The following is a 22,063-nucleotide window of genomic DNA, read 5'->3' as shown; positions in this document are numbered from 1 at the left end:
AGTTCTCTCCTGTGTTCTCCCCTGTCCCTATATTATAAACAGTGATAAACAGGGTGTTATAGTGGTGATTGGGGATCAGTTCTCACCTCTCCTGTAGTGTCTCCTGTCCTTATACTATAAAAAGTGATAAGCAAGGTGTTCTAGTGGTGATAGAAAATCAGTTCTCACCTCTCCTGTATTCTTTCCTGTCCCTATAATATAAACAGTGATAAACAGGGTGTTATAGTGGTGATTGGGGATCAGTTCTCACCTCTCCTGTAGTGTCTCCTGTCCTTATACTATAAAAAGGGATAAGCAAGGTGTTCTAGTGGTGATAGATAATCAGTTCTCCCCTTTCCTGTATTCTCTCCTGTCCCTCATACTAGATATCTTCACGCTGCTTCAAGGCCCTTAGGTAAAATGGCGGAAACTGTGTTGCACATGCCCAGTATTGGAATGCCTACTTCAGAGGAGGAAATTCACTACTGGAAAGGCCTGCACTCATCTCAGAACTGCTGGACAGGACAGGAAAGACAGTATTGACAGGGTTTCTGGGAAAAAGTATCAGCAGCCTGTCTCTAATATGGGAATAATCATAATTGCCTACTTTCCACCACTCTGTTCATGCATGCTACTCTTGTTTGTCCACCTTCCATTCCGTGGCTTGTTTACTTCCTCCCCAGCATTGGCATGTCATCTGCTCCACTGCCAATAACTGGTTTCAGCGGTGTTGCGTCTTTTGTGGACACGTCACAACTGAATAGTCATTGGCTACAGCGGAGCAGATGATTGCACCCATGCTGGGGATGAAGTAAAAAAGCTGCAGATTAAAAAATAGATACTCGAGAGCCTGAGTGCATTATCGAGGCCGCAGATAAGTACGAATCTTCCCATAGTAGAGGCAGGCTGCGAGTACCTATGGAAACATATCCTTTTCCAGACTACTTTTATGGCAAGCTAATTTGAAGGCATATTTATAACCTAATCGTACATGTTCTGTCAGCCGCTGATCTAATAAGAAGAAGGGTCGATGCCAGTACACCTAGGGTTGGATGTCCCGTGTAACAGCTCGGCCAAAAGCTCCAAGTCTCAAAATCCAAGCGCAGTCAGCATCAGGTGGTCTGAGAAGATGGTTTCTAGGTCACCGGTATTTTATAAAACCACAAGCATATATAACTTAAATGCTAATGTTAATTGAAGGAAGACACTCATTTCAAATGGAATCTGTCAAGATATCGCTGAGGGCAGTATACAAGTAACATCAGGCATGCTGATCGCAGCCTATTTTTTTTGGGCAATTAGCCTATATATTCTGGCTGAACATAATTTTTAATTCTTACAGCGTGCTGCCAGCTCCGTGAACGAGGAGTCTAATGTTTTCATAAGATTTGGGTTCTCCTGTGCTCCAGCTGCTGATTGACAGCTTTCTCCCTATGCACAGTAATAGGCTGCAGTCCGCCTTCCTGACACTACCGCATGCTGCCCTCTTAAAAACTTCTCATTTTGAAATGTAACTAACTGCTGTAATATCTTCTGTCAGCAGGATGCCCGGATCAAGTTCGAATACAATGGAGAGAAGAGGTAGGTGCTCCTGCTTGGCACAGACGTTTCCATAAACAACACACTGATCTGAACCCTAATAATGGTGTCAGGTGCTAACAAAAAATGGGCACAGGCTTCTTATATCTGCAGAAGCCTGTGCCCATTCTGCATTTCCTTCAGTACCTGACACTGTCCTAAGTCTTAGTTGAGATGCCAAGTGACCTGCAAGCTACTAGGACACTGCAGTAAGAAGAAATCCAGCAATGTGAATACGTTCTTGCTCTTACACTGTTTATGATATAACATGTAAAGGTGAGGTTTTTGTGCTCTGTTCACATGACGCTTTGCTGCGCAGTGGGTGATGTGTCCCAGACAGGGGCGTAGCTAAAGGCTCATTGGCCCTCGTGCAAGAATTCAGCTTGGGCCCCCCTTCCCTCAGTGCTTTGTGGCCAGGGGCAGGGAAGCACATTGCCTTCATACTGCCTGAGGCAGAAATTGAAACGGCACCCCCGCCCCATGCCAAATACTTGCCCTAACCCCTTCCCTCCAGTCAGAGGTCTAACTTGACCAGCATGAACATTCTATAATACTGGTGTCTTCATATGCGGCACAAGGGTCGTTAGGCCCCCTCAGGTTCCTGGGCCCGACTGCTACCTCTGCACCCCCTATAGCTCCGCCCCTGGTCCCAGAGCTAGTGGGGCTTAGCCTCGCAGCAGGGGCGCTGCAGGGTTGTCCCCTCTAAACAGGTGCTATGTGGTGGCATCACCTTGCAGTTTGTGACAAAGTAGTGTAGTGACCCACTTGAAAGAAGTCTCCATGAGGTTGACACGTGTGGGCTTATGTATTTTGATCATAACATATGGAAGGAACCACTTGTTAATGGTTTTAGGGTTTGCTTAGATGCAGTAGATCAATGCCTAGCATGTGGATTCTCAGCACCGTCTTTTCCTACAGTTGATGTATTTGGATTTCTGACGTGTTGCAAAGCCGTACAACATGTGTTATAGCCAAACTCGCCATGTAGCCCCAGCCTTACTTCTCTTATCGGGTGTTTCCCAGTCTAGTCAGCCTGCTCGAAAATAATGGGGTGTGTTCTAAGTAATGAAAAACACACCTACTAGATGGATGTAAGTGGAAAATATTGGAAACGTTCGGCAACTATTAAACATCTACTAGAAAAAATTGTACTAAAGGTGCTTCATTGTACATTAGTATGAAGTTACAGACCTGAAGCCTAATGCCTCATTCACATGTCAGTGTATGGTCAGTGATTTTAAGCCAAAACCAGGTGCGGCTCTAAACACAGGTGCAGATCTTTTCCTTATACCTTATGTCTGTGGAGGCTCCAGTCCTGGTTGTGGTTCAGGATCACTGATGGAAATCACTGACCAAACACTGACATATGAATGAGGCCGAATGCACACGGCTGTGTTTCACGGCCGTGAGCGGTCCGTGGTAACACGGGCTGGATTCCAGCTGAGAGCAGGAGCGCACAGCATCATTGGTTGCTATGACGCCGTGCGCTTCCTGCTGCCGCCGCAGTACAGTAATACACTGATTAGGTGTCTTATTTTCAAGGGCATCTGTCAGCAGATTTGTATGAGACAGGCAGGGGTGATCACGTTAAAGGGGTTATCCAATTTCTCAAACCCAACCTCCCCCCTTCCACATGTGCCAGGCCCCTCACCGGTAATATACTTGCCCTGCTCCCGGTGCTGCTCCTGGTCCCCGCACCGCCTCTGATGTTTCTCCCTGCACACGGATGAAAACATCAGGTGTCGGGGAGGGAGCAGCCAATGGCAGGGACGGCTGATGAGCCTCCCTAGCATCGCGGCTCGTCCCGGCCTGCCATTGGCTGATCCCTCCCCGACACCAGATGTTTTCATCCGTGTGCAGGGAGAAGCAACAGCGGCGGTGCGGGGACCAGGAGCAGCACCGGGAGCGGGGTAAGTATATTACCGGTGAGGGGCATGGCACATGTGGGGATGGGGGTCCAGAAATTGGATAACCCCTTGAATAACGCTTTCTGGGCCTGTCTATCAAAGTGCAGAGGGAGTTGCAGTTGCAGAGAGAGCAGAGCCTCTAGGTGTAACAGAACTGCCCCTGTTGCTCCTAGAGGCTCATTTGCATACATTAGAACATCATGTTTCTCAGCAGTGCGGGCACATATGAACATGGGACCAACACAGATGCCTTCAGCTGCCAAGTGCACATGTAACAGGTCAGCCAGTGTCATAGGTACAAATCTGCTGACAGATGCCCTTTAATTTCTGTCATAATCTTGTATGTAAATCTAAGTCCTTGTAGACCCATATTTGCTGCTATTTGAGCCCGCTATGATGTAGGTATTGATGTATTCGGTGATTTGATTCCCCACAAGGTTTAGAGCAGTCTCAAGCTTTGGAACTTACATTTAAAGGGGTTGTCCCACTTTTGTTAGGCTACTTTAACACTGCCGTTTTGCCCTAATGCATTCTGAATGGAAAAGGATCCGGTCAGAATGCATCAGTTTGCCTCCGTTTAGTCTCCATTCCGCTTTGGAGACTAACACCAAAACACTGCTTGCAGCATTTTGGTGTCGGTCTGATGAAACTGAGCCAAATGGATCCGTCCTGGCACACAATGTAAGTCAATGGGGACGGATCCGTTTTCTATGACACAATCTGGCACAATAGAAAACAGATCCGTCCTCCATTGACTTTCAATGGTCTTGGCTATGTTAAAGATAATACAACCGGATCTGTTCTGAACGGATGCAGAAGGTTGTATTATCTGAACGGATCTGTCTGTGCAGATCCATGAAGGATCCTCGCCAAACGCGAGCCTTAAATGATGGCCTATCTATCACTAGCTGATCGGTGGGGATCCAACACACTGAACTCCCGACTGATCAGGTACATCTCTGGTGCTGGAGCCACACAGCACCCTCAACCTTGTAATAAGGCTACGTCTACAAGACGACATTTGTCACTCAACATTTTGTTGCACTAATGTCCCACGACAATTTTTATAATGGCAGTCTATGGTGTCGCACTGCAACATGCTGCGACTGCGACGCAACAGTCGTAAAAAATCTATTTGAGATGGATTTTTCTGCGACTGTTGCGTCACAGTCGCAGCATGTTGCATGTTGCAGTGCGACACCATAGACTGCCATTATAAAAATTGTCGCATGACATTTGTGAAACAAAATGTTGCGCTACAAATGTTGCAGTGTAGTTGTGCCCTATCTGTCGCGCAACTTATTGTCGCGCGACAAATGTTGGCGTGTAGACGTAGCCTCAAGGGAGCTTGTTACTACAGGGTAGTACTAGTGGGAGCAGCGCTGCAGTGAAGAGCTCTGTCCTACACGGTTGACAATACTGTGTCTCTTCCAGCGACAGAATTGCACCGAACAGCTGATAGGCTTGAGTACGGGGTTTTGCATAGGATAGGACATTATTCAGTAAATGCTGGACAACCCCCTTAATTTGAGTGGAATCTGATCTTATTTTCATCAAAGAATTTTGAGGGGTTCTTCCCACAAATTAATGCTAGTAGAGGAAACACCGGGTAAAATCCAGGGCACTAACAACTCCAGATGGGGGGCATCAGTGGGTTAACCCTATTGTAAGGGAGCACAAAAGGGGCAGCACTGTTGTGGAGGGACACTAAGGGAGCAGCACTATTGTGAGAGAGCACTAAGGGGGCAAGATTATTATAAATGGGCACGTAGTGGACAGCACTGTTGTGAGAGGGCACTAAGGGGACAACACTATAATAAGGAGGTACTAAGGGGCAGCATTATTGTGAAGGGGCACTAGGGTGGCTTTCTACTGTGTACGAATACCAGGGAGGGATAATGAAGGTGGCATTCTATTGTGTGGGGATACTAAGGGAGCATAACTACTACATTGGGCACTAAGGTAGCTGTCTATTGGGGGCACTAAGGAGGCATTCTTTTGTGAAGGGGGCACTAAGGGGGCATAACTATTGTTTTGGGGCACAAATGGGACGGAGTGAGATTAGACGTGTATAAATAAGTATTGGGCTGAGTTAGACTTGTGGCTTAGTGTAAAAACATTTGCCACAACACACACCGGTCTTGTCCCACCTTGACCTTTTCAAAAGTTGAGAGATATGTCACTGGACTTGCTGAAAGAAGCATTGTGAGCGTGTCCAGACACATAATCACCGCCGTCATTACACTTACCAGGGAGCAGGTGACGGGGGCTGTTGTGCAGGCCCAGCAAATACCACCAGTCTATGCTGCCCTGCTAATACTCAGACACCTGTGGTTTATCTTTACTGGTAAAAACACAAGACATGTATTTGGTTACATTGAAAAATAGGAAAAAGCTAAAATAGTCACAGTGGAAACTTCTGCCAGCTTGCCAAATCTACCCCTTGAGATTTCTGTTGCTGGACATCCATATAACAAGAGGTTTAACATGTCTCAGCCATTAGGCAGCAAAACGTCTCAGTCAGGCACTCAAGACATAATAACACTTCCACTGATTTATGGAATTAGTTGCAAACGTTCTGGATGAAAATGCAGGCAAATGTGAGTCATCTCCAGAAAGCACTGGTCAAAGAAGCATGGCTTGTGCCAGATCCAGCAGATTCACAGCTACAGTCTTCAAAGACATTACTCATAGTACAATATATTCAGTGTATCTATCCACAGATCCGTTCTGTGCAAGGCATCCTATTGAATCACCATGGGGCCCCCGTGTCTGTCTTTTGCAGGCATCTATTATCTTTAAGTGCTATGTACGCCTTTGGGGGCATTTATTTTTATTATTGCATCGTACTCATTATGAGCTAAAGATTATTTTTTTCAATGTGTCTTTATTAAAAATATGGAGTCCTTTCCTCTGTACTGAACGGAGATGCTCTACTAGCAGGATCAGAATTTTCTCTCTGCTCAGTCAGACAGGGAGCTGCTCTCAGACCTTATAAACACTCATCAAAGCTCAATCCTTATCTTACTCATAAGAATGTGGTTTAAATAAGTGTTTATAACCTCTTAGTAATTTAGAGATAAGGTTTATTAGATGACTGGCACAAAGTTAAAGTAGGACAGACACAGCCTAAAAAATCCTTTGTCAGATGGGCTCAATATTTTTAATAAAGGTCAATGAGTAAAATGCGATTATAAAAAATATATATAAGTTGCCCCCAAAGGTGTACATAGCCTTTAAGGGTATATTCACATGCAGCAGATTTGTTATAGCAAGTTCTGCACATGGTGCGAAAACAACTGTATTCACATGGATGGAACTTGGTGTATTTACCGACTCCTGCTTCTTGATGATTTATTTATTTTTATTTTTTTCATGTGCATTTTTTATTTTTTTTGCCTTTTTGGGGAGTAGGGGAGGACACCAACTCCAGATGTTAGGTGAAAGTCTAGGGGAATTCTAATGCAGGACTTGCATGAGGCATTTTTTCCTCTACGCTGCATGAGTGTTTTTCCATTCCCCTTCTCTATACACAAATAAGTGCTATTAAAAATGCCATAAGAAAGCACATATAAAAATAACAAAACAAAAAAATTACATAAGTGTTATTGTCACATCCAAACTATACAAAATTAAAATGATTTACCCTGTGCAGTGAATGTCGTAATGGTAAAAAAAAAAAAAAAATAGCCAATTTTATTTTTTTATTACCGCATCACAAAAAAATTGGGTAAAAAGTGACATGAATATAAAAGAAAGTTATGGACATCAGAATACGGTGATGCAAAGAAAAACATTTTTCAAAGGTTTCAATTTTATAAAAGTCAAGATTTTTTTGTCCATTTTTAATACATGATGTGGTAAATTAAATGCTGAAAAATACAACTTTTCCCACCAACAAAACAGCTAGGGATGTCCCGATACCATTTTTTTTAAGACTGAGTACGAGTACCGATACTTTTATTTAAGTACTCACCGATACCAATTTTAACAATAAAATACACACACATGTATTTTGTGACCACTGACCAACCAAAAGGCCCAAAAACAGAACTATAACATTGTTTAAGTACAAGAGGCAGTGTATCAACTATTTATGTAATATAAGTGGAAGTTGGTTTTTTTAAGCGCCGCAGTTGCTGATAGCAATGTTTACTTTTCCTTTGTACAAGGGTTAAAGGGATTCTGTCACCAGTTTTAACCCCCTCCAGATAAAAATATGGTTATGTTCAGGGAGCTTTACTGATTCCTAATGTGGTCTTATAAATGTAATCTGTAGGGTCATTTTGCCTAAAAAACCCTATTACTAACCTGTCATTCATAAAAATAAGGTGCCCAAGGGGATGTAAATGGATCCAAGCTGCCGCCCGCACCCGTCGCCGTTCGTGCCCAGCTCTGCCTTTCCTGACCTCAGCGCCGCCTCATAATCCTGTGTGACGCCTCCGGCTCTCCCTCCCTCCCCCCTCCTTCTGCTCTAACATCTCGCACGTGCGCACAGGCCTCTGCCTGATGCGCCCGTGCGGACTTCTCCGTTCGGCTTCATGGAGCGAGTGTGCAGGTCATCGGGAGGTTGAGCGAAGTGCCGGCGCATGACCCTACAGTTTACATTTATAAGACCACATTAGGAATCAGTAAAGCTCCCTGAACATAACCATATTTTTATCTGGAGGGGGTTAAAACTGGTGACAGAATCCCTTTAATAAATTAATAAATGGGCATATAACCATGTTTCACAACCAATGTGCCTCCAGCAGTTGCAAAACTACATCCCCCAGAATGCCTGGACAGCCTTTGCATGCTGGGAGTTGTAGTTTTGCAACTGCTGGAGGCACACTGGTTGGGAAACACTGTTATATGCCCATTTCCTCCCCCCTCCACCTTATTTTATATTCTCTTTTTACTGAATTTCTCCTAGGCTTTATTACTATTTACTAGGGTCGGTTCCTCTACCTTTGGAAACTCCTGGCAGGCAAACTCTGTGTGAGGAGGGTGTCTGGACTCTGGAGAGGCTTTTCCCGCAGCTGACTTGCTCCTGTCCTCCGATTCGGAGATAAGATGTCTGTGGGCAAAGTCATGGGCAACATGAATTCAAAAAAACACTTGAGGTTCCAAGGAGAGTTAGGCGATGTTATACTGTATGGGGGCAGCCACAAGGAGACGTTATACTGTATGGGGGCAGCCACAAGGAGACACTATACTGTATGGGGGCAGCCACAAGGAGACGCTATACTGTATTGGGGCAGCCACAAGGAGACGTTATACTGTATGGGGGCAGCCACAAGGAGACACTATACTGTATGGGGGAAGCCACAAGGAGACGCTATACTGTATGGGGGCAGCCACAAGGAGACGTTTTACTGTATGGGGGCAGCCACAAGGAGACGTTATACTGTATGGGGGCAGCCACAAGGAGACATTATACTGTATAGGGGCAGCCACAAGGAGACGTTATACTGTATGGGGGCAGCCACAAGGAGACGTTTTACTGTATGGGGGCAGCCACAAGGAGACGTTTTACTGTATGGGGGCAGCCACAAGGAGACGTTATACTGTATGGGGGCAGCCACAAGGAGATGTTATACTGTATGGGGGCAGCCACAAGGAGATGTTATACTGTATGGGGGCAGCAACAAGGAGACGCTATACTGTATGGGGGCAGCCACAAGGAGACGTTTTACTGTATGGGGGCAGCCACAAGGAGATGTTTTACTGTATGGGGGCAGCCACAAGGAGACGTTTTACTGTATGGGGGCAGCCACAAGGAGATGTTTTACTGTATGGGGGCAGCCACAAGGAGACGCTATACTGTACTGTATGGGGGCAGCCACAAGGAGACGCTATACTGTATGGGGGCAGCCACAAGGAGACGCTATACTGTATGGGGGCAGCCACAAGGAGACGTTATACTGTATGGGGGCAGCCACAAGGAGACGTTATACTGTATGGGGGCAGCCAAAAGGAGACTGTATGGGGGCCACAAGGAGACATACTGTAAGGAGTCAGGGCAACAATTTTTGGAGCCCCTCCCTCCTCAGTATAATAGTCTTGTGGCCATCATACAGTAATGTATATTTCTTCTTGCCCTAATGCCTGCTTTTAGAGATCAATGTGCAGCTTGCAGGCAGGAAGGGAAGGACCAGGGCCATAGAAGACAGACACAACACCTTTATTTCTTTCTGTCTGTGACCACTTGGGCTGGTTATAATCTTCTAACTAAGCTTTATGCACTTACTAGGGTCATTTCCTATAACTTTTAAAACTACTAGCAGGCGAACTCTGTTTGAGGAGGCCGGAGGGTGTCTGGACTCTGGAGAGGCTTTTCCCGCAGCTGGCTTGCTCCTGTGCTCCAGTTCGGAGATCAGATGTCTGTGGGTGGAGTCATCGGGAACATGGGGGGAGGAGCCGGGGACGGTGGCGGCCGCTGCGGAAAGTGTGAGTCAGTGCAGCAGCGGGAAAAGTCTCTTTCCAGACAACCTCCTAACACCACATGCAGAACTGGTCACGTTGGATGGCTGTGGGCGGAGTCTTAAACATGGGAGGAGCCGGGGACAGCGGAGGCCGCTGGTAATCAGGGCGAGGGGCGGAGACTGGGAGCAAGAAGAAGCTGTTTTTGCTGTACGACAGTGCGAGATGCAGGGGCAGGCCGCGGACGGACACATTTAGAAGCGGCACAGAGGTATCGGCAGTGGTATCGGGGACATTTGCACGAGTACAAGTACTCGTGCATATGTCCGGTATCGGTCCCGATACTGGTATCAATATCGGGACATCCCTAAAAACATCCCTCATCTGGCTATGAGAACAGAAAAGTTCTCATAGCCAGTCATTAAACTGGTGTAAAGTAGAACTGGCTTAGTTGCCCATAGCAACCAATCAGATGACAACTTTCATTTTTCACAGCTCCTTTGGAAAATGAAAGGTGGAATCTGATTGGTTGCTGTGGGCAACTAAGCCAGTTCTACTTTACACCAGTTTGATAAATCTCTCCCACTGTATATGCTGCTTATACTTTTATTAGTATAAGCAATAACAAGACTGTACATGATTGTCTACACTAAAAAAAGGAAGGGATAGGCGATAAATAAGCATCGAAAATTGATGAACAAAGCATCTGCCAAAATGACACACTTTGGGGGACATATGGCTCATAGAAAATAGTAGGAAACTTAAGGGACATGTTAAGCCTGAGAAGTTCAAAAAGGTCCCTTCACCCTATACAGAAGCTTCAAGGTACAGTACACCTCTCCATAGTAGTTTCCCTCATGCCATCTGACACCTACCAGACTACTTTTAGATGTACTAGTGATAAGCTTTGGTTCTATATCTCAAAATGACATAGGGCTAGTGTTGAGCGAACATATGGTTTCAAGTTCGGATTATCTAAGAATTCCGTTATGGATTTCGCTAATACGGATCATAACGGAATTCTTAGATAACCCGAACTTGAAACCACAAGTTTGCTCAACACCACTTAGGGCTCATTTGCATGACCAGGAACAGGCCTTCCTGAGTATTTCCTGCTTGTTTATCTGCATTTGTATGCATGAATCATATTCTCGGTACGAATGGTCATCCCCATACAGATTTATTAGATGTCAGCGTATCCCTGTGCACAGGGCGATGTGCTACTTCTGATAATTATTTTATGCACTGAATAAGCGATTGAGTCGCCCGACGGGTCGATGTTTTTTTGTGTGCACCAGCACATTTATATTGGCCAATTATCAGGAACGACTGTTTGTAGGAGTGTTTGTTCCTGATTTGTCTAATCCTCGGGTCATGTTAAAGGACATTTAAACCTTGTACCTTGTTTTCCATATAAACGCCAGTACTTTGTCAAGTTTAGTCACCGACATCAGTCCTTCTTAACACTGGGGCTCACAATCTACCATAGTTTTCCTATTTCAGGCTCATAGCAGTGCCAATTTTATTAGAAGAGTATTAAAGGGTTTGTCCAACCTCGGAGCCAACAGCCTCAATAGTCCCAACCTGTGCCTCGTAAAAAGAAAAAAATGGTCCCGCTGTACCAGTGCTGCCCAACTGCTTCCAGTCCTCGCAGGTCCACAAAGTGGTTTGGTCCCATGAGCACTGTGGCCAATCATTGGCACGTCACTGCTGTGATGTGCTGTTCAAGCAGATCTGATCACTGAGGCCTGTGATTGGCTGCAGTGGTCAAGTGACCAACTCACTTTCCTGGTTCTGCAGAGAATGGAACCAACCAGGATTTGGGGCAGCTGTGCAACCATTGGGGTTGTCACCTCCTAGATCGTACAGACCCTTTTATCTGTTAGCATGTGTGTGGAGTGTGTGGCGTAAGGGATAGAGATCACACAAAAGAGAACATATTATAAACTGCAAGCAGATGTTTTCTTGGTTGGATTTGAACACAGAATCTCATTGCTCGACGTCAACAGTGCTAACCACTTGCTGGTGATACCGAAACTTAATCCAGATTGTATTTTTGTATATACTTGCAGATATCCTTCTACAGATTGGTTTTATCCGTTTACTATGTTATAAAGTTAAGTTTTGCAAAAATTGTGTAAAAAGTGTCCTTTTTTTTTTACCTTAAATGATGATCCACCCTCTGGATAGATCATCAGCATCTGATCGGCAGGGGTCCGACCCTCAGGACCCCTTTCGATCAGCTGTTTGAGAAGGCAGCGACGCTGGCAGTAGCGATGCGGCCTTCTCGCTGTTTACCGCAGGCCCACTGACGTCACAACTAATATCAATGGCCTGGGTGGGGCTAAGCACGGTTCACTTGAATGGAGCTTAGCCGCACCCAGGCCAGTGATACCAGTCGTGACATCACTGGGCCTGCGGAAAACAGCGAGAAGGCTGCGGCGCTACTGCCAGTGCCGCTGCCTTCTCAAAGAGCTGATCGACAGGGTTCCCGGGTATCAGACCCCCGCCGATCAGATGCTGATAATCTATCCAGAGAATAGATCTTAGTTTAAAAAAAACCTGCAGAACCCCTTTTAAATGTATTTATCCGTTCCTTATTACAGGATCATTGAGTTCAGAAGACCTGTAAAACTGAAGGATGTGCTGCAGAAAGTTACAGATGTGTTTGGGCAATCATTGGACTTGCACTATGCAAACAATGAGGTAATGTGTGCTTTGCTTTCACGGATTCCTGCATCCCAGAACAGTTTTTAATGTGGTGACTTAATGCTCTGGCCTGTGTTAATGCTGCGGCACTATCATACTGTCATGAGGTTGTGTCACCTCGAGCGAGGGACTAGTAATGGTTCTGCAGCAGCTGATGCACTATGCCTGTGATGGCTAACCTCCGGCACTCCAGCTGTGATAAAACTACGACTCCCAAGATGTACACTTGCTTGGCTGTTCTCAGTACTCCATATAAATAAATGAATGGAGCACGCTGGGAGTCGTAGTTATACCACAGCTGGTGCGCCGGAGGTTAGCCATCACTGCACTATGCTGATTTAAACTAACACCGCTTTTTTTTATCTAATAGGTCCAACATTCTGCCGTAACTAGTTTTTTTATATATCTTTACGGCAGTCAGAGATTCATTTTCCTGATACCTTTACATAGACATAGTGCAGGGGTGTACGCAGCCTTTAAAAAGCTCCATAACAAAATTTTGTAGTCCTCCCCAGTGATATTTCTGCCAAGTTTATTAAGTGGAGGAAGTTTTAAATTATAAAAAAAAGTCAGAAATTTCAGAAATACAGTTACTTTATTAATAAAGCACCTATTCTATAAATAATACATTGTGAGATGTTTTCTTTCACACAATAGCCCAGATTTAGGCCCCCTTCACACGGGCGTCGCGGGTGAGGGCTGGATGTATTCAGGGTGCATTGCAGGAAACACACGCGAGTAGGCACACAATTGCAGTCAGTTTTGTCTGCGATTGCGTTCCGATGTTAATTTTTTTTCCGCGCGAGTGCAATGCGTTTTGCACGCACATGAGAAAAAACTGAATGTGGTACCCAGACCCGAACCCGGACTTCTTCACTGAAGTTCGGGTTTGGATTTGGTGTTCTGTAGATTTTATTATTTTCCATTAAAACATGGTTATAATGGAAAATAATAGCATTCTTTAATACAGAATACAAGTATTGTGTCAATTGAGGGTTAAAAAATAATGAAAAACTTTCTTTCTTTCTTCTTTCAGGACCTGCAAAAGGACCTTTGACGTAATCGCGCTCACCACGCGGTGAGGTCAGCACAGGTCCTGCTGAATGAAGATAGAAGGATCTTCTATCTTCATTCAGAAGGACCTGCCCTGATGTCACCACGTGGTGAGCGCCGATTATGTCATCAAAGGTCCTTTTGCAGGTCCAGAAAGAAGACGATGCCGGCCGCGGGAAAATAATTCAGTGAATAGACTTTAACGGGGTCCGGGGTTGCTCATCCCTATCATCTCCCTAGCAACCATGCGTGAAAATTGCACCGCATCCGCACTTGCTTGCAGATGCTTGTGATTTTCACGCAGCCCCATTCATTTATATGGGGCCTGCGTTGTGTGAAAAACGCAGAATATAGAGCATGCTGTGATTTGCATGCAACGCACAAGTGATGCGTAAAAATCACTGCTTATCTGCACAGCCCCATTGAAGTGAATGGGTCCGGATTCAGTGCGGGCGCGGAATTCTCGCCCCTGTGTGAAAGGGCCTTACTAATGTGTCTGCACGTAAAATGTATCTGAAAAGCAGAACAAATTTCCACAGTTTGGTGCACCTAGGATTTAAACTTTTTTCCCTGCTTGCTTGAGAAGCAGGTGGAGCTTAGTGGGAAGGGGAGGAGCTGAATGGGAAAGGGGCATGACCTCTTATGCATCATTTTGTGCTAAAATCCTGCCTGAAAGTAAGCCAACCGGTAGTTGGTATAGAGCTAGAAAAACGTATCCTTATCTTCCAGTCTGAGCGCCTGTGATCTGGTGCAGGTCTGGTGTAGTGTTAGTAAATCTGGGCCAATGTATTAGAAATCTGGTCGGCACCATTTGGGGGAGCTCAGTGTATAAGCATTCATACAGTTACCAATGAATGCAACGGCAGCTGTTAAAAACATCTTTGGACTGAGCTCCCCCTAGTGGTGGCAGCAGGAAAACATGGTTGATTATTCAGAAGGAAAGTATTTCGGGACCAGATTCCCCTTCTTCTGGGCTCCGTAGTGGTCATGAGGTTTGCCTAGTGATACAGAGCTGACTGCATGCAGTTTGCTGCATGTATATATGTATGCAGTCAGCTCCTAAGCTCTCTCCAACTGCAGACAGCCAGATTTTGGTTATTCAGACTATGCAGGAGATCAGCATCAGAAAGTGAAGCTTATCTGCTATATGGATATATTAAGAAATGAATCGGCTCTGAATGTTGAACCCAAGCATGACATGATAACAGGTAGAGATGCACTTCAAGCGTAGATTCCCCATTGCGACAATTTTTTTTGTGACCAGTTGCTATGGGAAATGGGATTTCTGCTCCTCCACAGGCAGAATATAGAGCAGCTGATATTCTGCTGATGGTTCAGTGCTGTGCTCTGTTGTGTAAGCATATGGAGGAGCCCATAATATTCACACACTGTTCGCAGCTGATCAAGATTTTCCTTCCCTCCACTGGACTATTTGAAGGAAGGACTAAGTAAAGAAAAATCTCAGTGGTTCCGAAAAACAGCAACAAGCTGATGACTATATACAGGTGGAATTTGAAAAATTAGAATATTGTGCAAAAGTTTATTTATTTCAGTAATGCAACTTAAATAAATTAGAATATTGTGAAAAGGTTCAATATTCTAGGCTCAAAGTGTCACACTAGTCCGCTAATTAGTCCATATCCCCTGAGCAAAGGGGACCTGAGATTGTGACTTTGGGGTCTCATAAGCCAGTGTTTCCCAACCAGTGTGCCTCCAGCTGTTGCAAAACTACAACTCCCAGCATGCCCGCACAGACAAAGGCTGTCCGGGCATGCTGGGAGTTGTAGTTTTGCAACAGCTGGAGGCACACTGGTTGGGAAACACTGTCATAAGCTATAAGCCCAAATCATCAAAATTATAACAAAGGCTTGAAATATCTCGCTTTGCCTGTAATGAGTCTCATATGTTAGTTTCACCTTTTAAGTTGCATTACTGAAATAAATGAACTTTGCACGATATTCTAATTTTTCACCTGTAATATAATAAGCAGTCTGCAAGGATATGTATCACCTGAATCATCTGTTGTGCAATTCAAGTCACGCAAGTTTGTTGTATTCCCCTAGATGTGCATTAATATAAGTAGGTCCAGGTGGTGATTGGAGGGGGGCTCTCTGCAGCCCACTTGTGTCTGTGAACATAGCCTCCTAGAGTTTGCAGGATAATGATCTGTCAGGAGTAGTCAGTTCAGCCAGAACACGGGCAGATAGATAGCAGCAGGGACACAGTGGTCATGCTGCTGTAAAAACAGCCACATCTGGGAAACAGTGTTACTTACCATAATGGCTCTAATTAGCCTTGCGTCAACCCACAGCTCCTGTCCTGCCTCCTTCTTTGTAATACTATCAAACTTTTTTTTCCATGTTAAAGGTGTCCAGTGCAATTAGGTTTTTTTGATGCCCTCAGCTATCTGTCAGTCTCCTAAACATTGGTTAGGTAGTGTGCATGTGTGAAAATTATTCCACTCAAATTAAGGCACTGGAACTCCGTTCTTGTGAACAGTCGGGGGCCCCAGTGGTCGGGCCCCCAGCGATCATACATTTATCACCTATCCTGTCAACTTCAAGAAATATTTTCTTTCTAGTGTTAGTCTTCAGTGGAGCCCTCTACCCTCTCTGCACAGCTGTCTCCAGTTTTTCTTTTGCTGTTGTCCATGTAAAGGAAGCTTAAAGGGGTTCTCCAGTTTTTTTTTAACTGATGATCTATCCTCTGGATAGGTCATCAGCATCTGATCAACGGGCGTCCGACACCTGGGACCCCTGCCGAGCAGCGTGTTTGAGAAGGCAGCGGAACAGAGCTTAGCCCCGCCCAGGCCATTGATACTAGTCGTGACATCACTGGACCTGCGGTAAACAGCAAGAAGGCCGCGGCGCTACTGCCAGCACCTCTGCCTTCTCAAACAGCTGATTGGCAGGGATCCCGGGTGTCTGACCCCTGCCGATCAGATGCTGATGATCTTTTATTTAGTTCCCATCAGTCATTAACCAGTCACTACTGATAAAGGAGCGCCAGCTTCACTGGAGGTTGTAAACTAAGGCCATTTTTTACCGGTCTGGATTCTTGCTTGTTTTTCCAGGTGCTAATAACTATTTATTCATTGCCCTGTAATAATAACATGACCCGAAATGTAGGTTATACAAATACTCAGATCCACTCAGCACCACTACGTCTTCAGTTATGACTGGGTAGTTGGGAATGTTGGAAAAGTCCCTAACGTGGCATGTGTGAAGGAGGTGACAGGTCTTATGGTAAATGTCATAGAAGATATGGCAGAAGCGTGCATGTCCTGTATGGTAGCCTCTCCTCTACCAGTGTGCAGTCCCAGCGTTATCGGCAATTATGGGAGGATTGACCCCATTAGGACCTAATGTGCTATAGCCATACTGCATTATTATGAAAGCGTAAAAAAAAGTAGTAGTGACATATAAATAAAACCATTATTAGTTGCTGTTTTTTATTTTGTCCACATGGAACTAACTGTCTTATAACATGAGCTTGAATTTGAGTTGTTTTGTATCATCATGGCGCCCTCTGCTGGTAATGTATTTTACACCAAGGACTCCAAACATTGAATTGGGATTGAGAATGACTGACTGACTGACACAAGATGTTAGTTGTCTGAGAGTAATCAGTAGTAATAATATTTTCTCTTCTGATTGTAGCTCATTATACCACTGAAGTATCAGGATGACTTGGATAAAGCTATAGAACACATGGACATGAATCCATCTCACAAGAGCTTGAAGATATTGGCGAAAGCACCATTCAAAAGCCTAGTGAGTAAAGTTTCCAGTATAGTCACCATTACAGAAGACTTCTAGGAGCTGATGTCCCAGTGAAAATGTCTCTCTCTCTCTTTCTGGAACTCACAGTATCTACAACCAGTTGGACCAAAGCATCACCATGACATGAAGATATCAAGGTCTATGGGAGACATTCTGGGGTCTCTGTATAAAGATGCCGGAAAGACAAGGAAGTGTTCTACAGGTATTAACATATTAATGACTGAAACACTAGATCTATCTAATATATATATATATCTGTGTTACTAATCTATAATCTATTAACATCTGTGTCATTTATTTGACATGGCTATCGACACATTTTGGTGGCAATCTTTTTTTTTTGTAATTATTGCATGGTATAATTGATCTTTATTAAAAAAAAATGTTTTTCTGTTCAGCCTTGAGATTCTCTAGTAGCTTGTTCTGCTCAGCTGACAGCTCCTTATCTCTGGTCATTATAGCTGGTTCTTATCTTGTTGATAAGAATGAGGGTTAAATAAGTGTTTACCACCTCTTAGTAATTTAGAGATTGTTTATTAGATGACCAGCACAAAGTGAAGGTGCCAGTCACCCAGCTAGGCAAACAGTTAACCATTTCTGACAGAACGGATGAATATTTTTAATAAAGACCAATTGAAAAAATGACTTTAAGCCCAAAATGAGTAAAAAGCAATCATAAAAAATTGATCCCAAAGGGGCCTTTAAGAAAATCCAGTTAAAACTGGTAGGTATCCAAACATCTCCAGTTGTATGCTTATAGTCTAAGGGTACATTCACATATGGCGGATATGCCACAGATGTGCCCTAAATGTTATAATTGTTTTCCATCATTTATCTAAAACCGTTAATCAATTTACATTGAATAAACTAAAAATGTATGACAACTCCAAGCGGCTGTAGATTTCAGTCTTCACTTATTCCAGAAAACTGGTGTAAATAAGGATCATTGTGCTGGCCCCGCTTCTCCCTCATCACACCCCCTTTTTGGAAAGTGACGAGGGTGGCGTAGAAACTGCACTTGCGACACCTTTTTTTCACAGTGGGACTTTAAAAAGTTACAAACACATGGTTTGCAACTTTTTTATGCCAGAAAAGTGGCGTGAGGGGAATGATAGACACCCCAATATGATCCTAAATTTTGGGATTTTTCTTGTCATAAGTAGATTTTGCGTATATAGCTTACGACTGCTTTGCAATTAATTTTTTTTTTTTTTTTTTTTTTTTTTTAAAGCCAAATCACAAATCTAGAATATGGTAGTTGTGTGCCAGCAAGTAACAAACAAGTCACACAAATGTTCAACCGTTGTCCGAAACTTGCTGTCACTCGCACGATTCACGTTGCCTTGTATCCCTAGCCTAAAGGTCTTTATTGTTTTGTATCTATAGCCAAATGCTGTGTTCTCTTATGAGCCAGAATACATGTAAAACGTGGCTGTGAAAGACCCCCAACTTCTTTTGGCGCTTCACGCGACAGTCACACCCTGAGCGACTGAAAATGGTAGCTGGGTGCCTCATTACTTCAGCAAGTCCCCAAATGAATCTTTTTGAACAGCCTTCCTCACTTCTTTGTGTTATCAAGTAATATAACGTAAAGTGATGCGTGCTCCATCATCAAAGCCAACGTTTGTATAATTTGTCTTACTTTTATGTTGTGCAGCCATTCTTGACAAATTTCAAAAAGTAAAGCAGCCTCCACAATACAACGCGTCCCACTCCAGATGGTCTACATTGTAAAAAACTATTCCTAAATAGATGAATAGTCATAGTTTTTTTTTTTTTATAGTATTTGTCAAAATCCTAGCGAGTTTCCATTCTTTATGCACATGACCCTAATTAAACTGAATGATGCGCTAATTATTTCCTTTATTATAAGGGTGCATTCACATGACCGCAGTTTAGGACGCGGACCTGTTCATTTCAATGGATCCGCAAAAAATGCGGACAGCACACCGTGCACTGTCCGCATCTGTATGTCCGTTCCGTAGCCCTACGAAAAAGATAGAACATGTCCATTTCGCGGACAAGGATAGACATTTTTATAATGGATCCTCAAAAAAACAGATGCAACACGGACGTCATCCATATTTTTAGCAGATCCGTGGTTTGCGGACCGCAAAATACATAGTCGTGTGAATGCATCCTTAGGGGTCTGTCCTGGCAGCAGGTACCCTTTAAAGGGGGGAAGGGGGGGCAAACTTAGAAATGACTGTTTGATTACTTCATGTCTCAGGGTCCTTACACACTGGACGCAGTTCTCCCCCTCCAGGAAGTGTCCCAGATGAACAGCAGCAAATTGCTCGCCAGAAATCTATAACGAGTATCAACAGTGAAGGAGAATTCATACCTGAGGTAATGCACCGTGTTCTACTGTATGACATCAAGCATCCTGGGATGATTAGAAATCAGATTTTCTACATTTACATATGCAAAACTAGGATGCTACATGGGGTGTACCTGTCCTAGTGGGAAGTGTACAGTAATATAGTACTGCCAGCATGTATCGATAGGTGGCCGCCTGAGCAGATCAATGTGGTTGTATAGGTTCAATAGTCAGTATTACTACGGTCATACAGTTCTTGGTTTAGGATTTAGGACTTGGATTGTGTTTGGGTTTTAACATGGACATACACATCAAGGTCTGCTGAACCCACCCATCTCAGTGGGACCAGATAATTGTCTAATGTTTATTACAGTAAAAGTTCTGCTGACATTCGTTTGGCAGATGTCGGAGAAAATACAGACTGCGCATGTTGAATTTGAGCATGCCCCATCCTCTCTTCTCAAGGGCAATAGCAGCTGCCAAAATGATTGCCAAGATGCTTATCTCCATCTCCCTATTGAGAACATAGTAACGTGTGGCCAAAGGGAGTGTTTATGTCTATGGGAGGTCGGGAGGCATAAATTATAATCTCCTTTCTGTCTGCAGCCAGAGGTTGTCAGGATTTCAAGATTTAAAGGGAATATTGAAAAATGCAGAGCAAGTTACAGAACAGGAGAAACTGATCAGATTCATATAGTTTAATGATTGGTGTATGGTTCCAGTATAACATCTACAGCTGGTTATTCTCTTTCTATGCTTAGGAGTCCAGTAGGTGGTCTCAATTAGTAATAGCTATATGCACATTGATACAGAGAGGGCTATCAATCATTGCTTTGCTGCTCACACTCAGGAGGACCTCTCTAATGTGTGCACAGCTCCTGTGTCCTGTCGGCGTTCTGCGTAGGCAAAGCAGGGGACAGGGGACTATACACATTAATTAGCAGTCCAGAGTAAAGCCTCATGCACACGTCCGTGGAATCCTGTGCACAAAGTCGTCATGTTGAGAGTGTAGTCCTATCTGTGGCCACCATGGTACAGAGCAGGAGGAGCTGAACAGATTGATATATAGTTTAGTGGGGAAGATTCAGTATAATGTAACCATTCATTTAACGGGAGACTTTATCCCTCAAGCACTAATAACTGCAGGACTACCTGAGTAGTACTGCCAACACTCCATGGAACAGGGTCCGTGGAGATATGGGCCTGGATTCTTGCTGAGTGCAGGAGCGCACGGCATTATTGGTTGGTTGGTATGACGCCGTGTGCTTCGTGCCGCCGCTGCTGTACAGTAATACACTTATATGATCTATACGAGTGCATTACTGTACAGCAGCGGTGGCCACAGATAGGACTACACTCTCAACGTGACGACCTTTGTGCAGAGGATTCTATATCACAAAAACTAAGGAGCTATAAAAAATAAATTAAGAAATTAACCCAATGCCATGGTATTAAAAGGTGGACAGCCTTTCATTTTTTTATTTAGAGATGCATCGATGTCCATATTTTTGGGGTTTATGACTCATAATGTCTGTTTTGCATTGTTTTCCCCTAATTCAGGTTGTGGATCCCTTCATTAGCCCAACCGGCTCCCTGTCTAGTAGCTGCCAGTCACTAGATCAGTCGTTGGACAGGTATGAAGGTCTTTTAAACTGTGTATTATCTGACACCTTCAAGGACTGCACCAGTGTTGAGGATGGTATTTAGTAACAAATGCATTTTCTATCTACACATCTTAGTTGTAGGTTCCACCTACGAGGAGACCAAATGTGCACTTCAATGAGTCAGACTATGACTGCCCATGGCAAAAAAATCTTAAAAGAGAATTTGCTTGGAAAGTACCCCACCCAGTCTACAACCAGTGGTGAAACAGGGCCATGATTTCTTAATGAAATTTTTTTATTTATTTCATTGACGGAAATAAATCTAGTCAAGTGCTGAGAACACCCCCAAGGGGCAAGACTTCATTTAATCACGGTTTCATACTAAATTCCCCTGTGAACTCTCCAAGAGAGGTTCATTGAGGGCTTCATGCTCGTCTAATCCCCTTTGTGCGGTTGTTGGCTAATATGTACCCTACATAGCCATATTTCACGCTATTTTCATGGCCATGATATAACTGGGCAAGAGCTAACTTAAAATTGTCCTGCTCGGATATACAGGTCCTTCTCAAAAAATTAGCATATTGTGATAAAGTTCATTATTTTCTGTAATGTACTGATAAACATTAGACTTTCATATATTTTAGATTCATTACACACCAACTGAAGTAGTTCAAGCCTTTTATTGTTTTAATATTGATGATTTTGGCATACAGCTCATGAAAACCC

General features: G+C 43.9%; 1 protein-coding gene across 2 annotated transcripts in view; it reads left to right on the top strand.

Moving 5' to 3' along the window:
• Positions 1–22,063, top strand: part of LOC122937994 (mitogen-activated protein kinase kinase kinase 2-like) — a 119,755-nt gene that overhangs the window by 78,433 nt on the left and 19,259 nt on the right. Inside the window, exons 4-9 of one of the 2 annotated variants that reach the window (XM_044293241.1) lie at positions 1,523–1,560; positions 12,476–12,575; positions 17,291–17,404; positions 17,501–17,615; positions 19,644–19,762; positions 21,294–21,367. In XM_044293241.1, coding sequence (XP_044149176.1) covers positions 1,523–1,560; positions 12,476–12,575; positions 17,291–17,404; positions 17,501–17,615; positions 19,644–19,762; positions 21,294–21,367 — 560 coding nt within the window. Of the gene's footprint in view, positions 1–1,519; positions 1,561–12,475; positions 12,576–17,290; positions 17,405–17,500; positions 17,616–19,643; positions 19,763–21,293; positions 21,368–22,063 lie in introns of both variants that reach the window. The other variant, XM_044293240.1, reaches the window with a different exon arrangement.

The sequence above is a fragment of the Bufo gargarizans genome, chromosome 5, assembly GCF_014858855.1.
Source record: "Bufo gargarizans isolate SCDJY-AF-19 chromosome 5, ASM1485885v1, whole genome shotgun sequence".
NCBI classification, from domain to species: Eukaryota; Metazoa; Chordata; class Amphibia; order Anura; family Bufonidae; genus Bufo; species Bufo gargarizans.
This window is presented reverse-complemented; position numbering and strand designations above follow the sequence as displayed.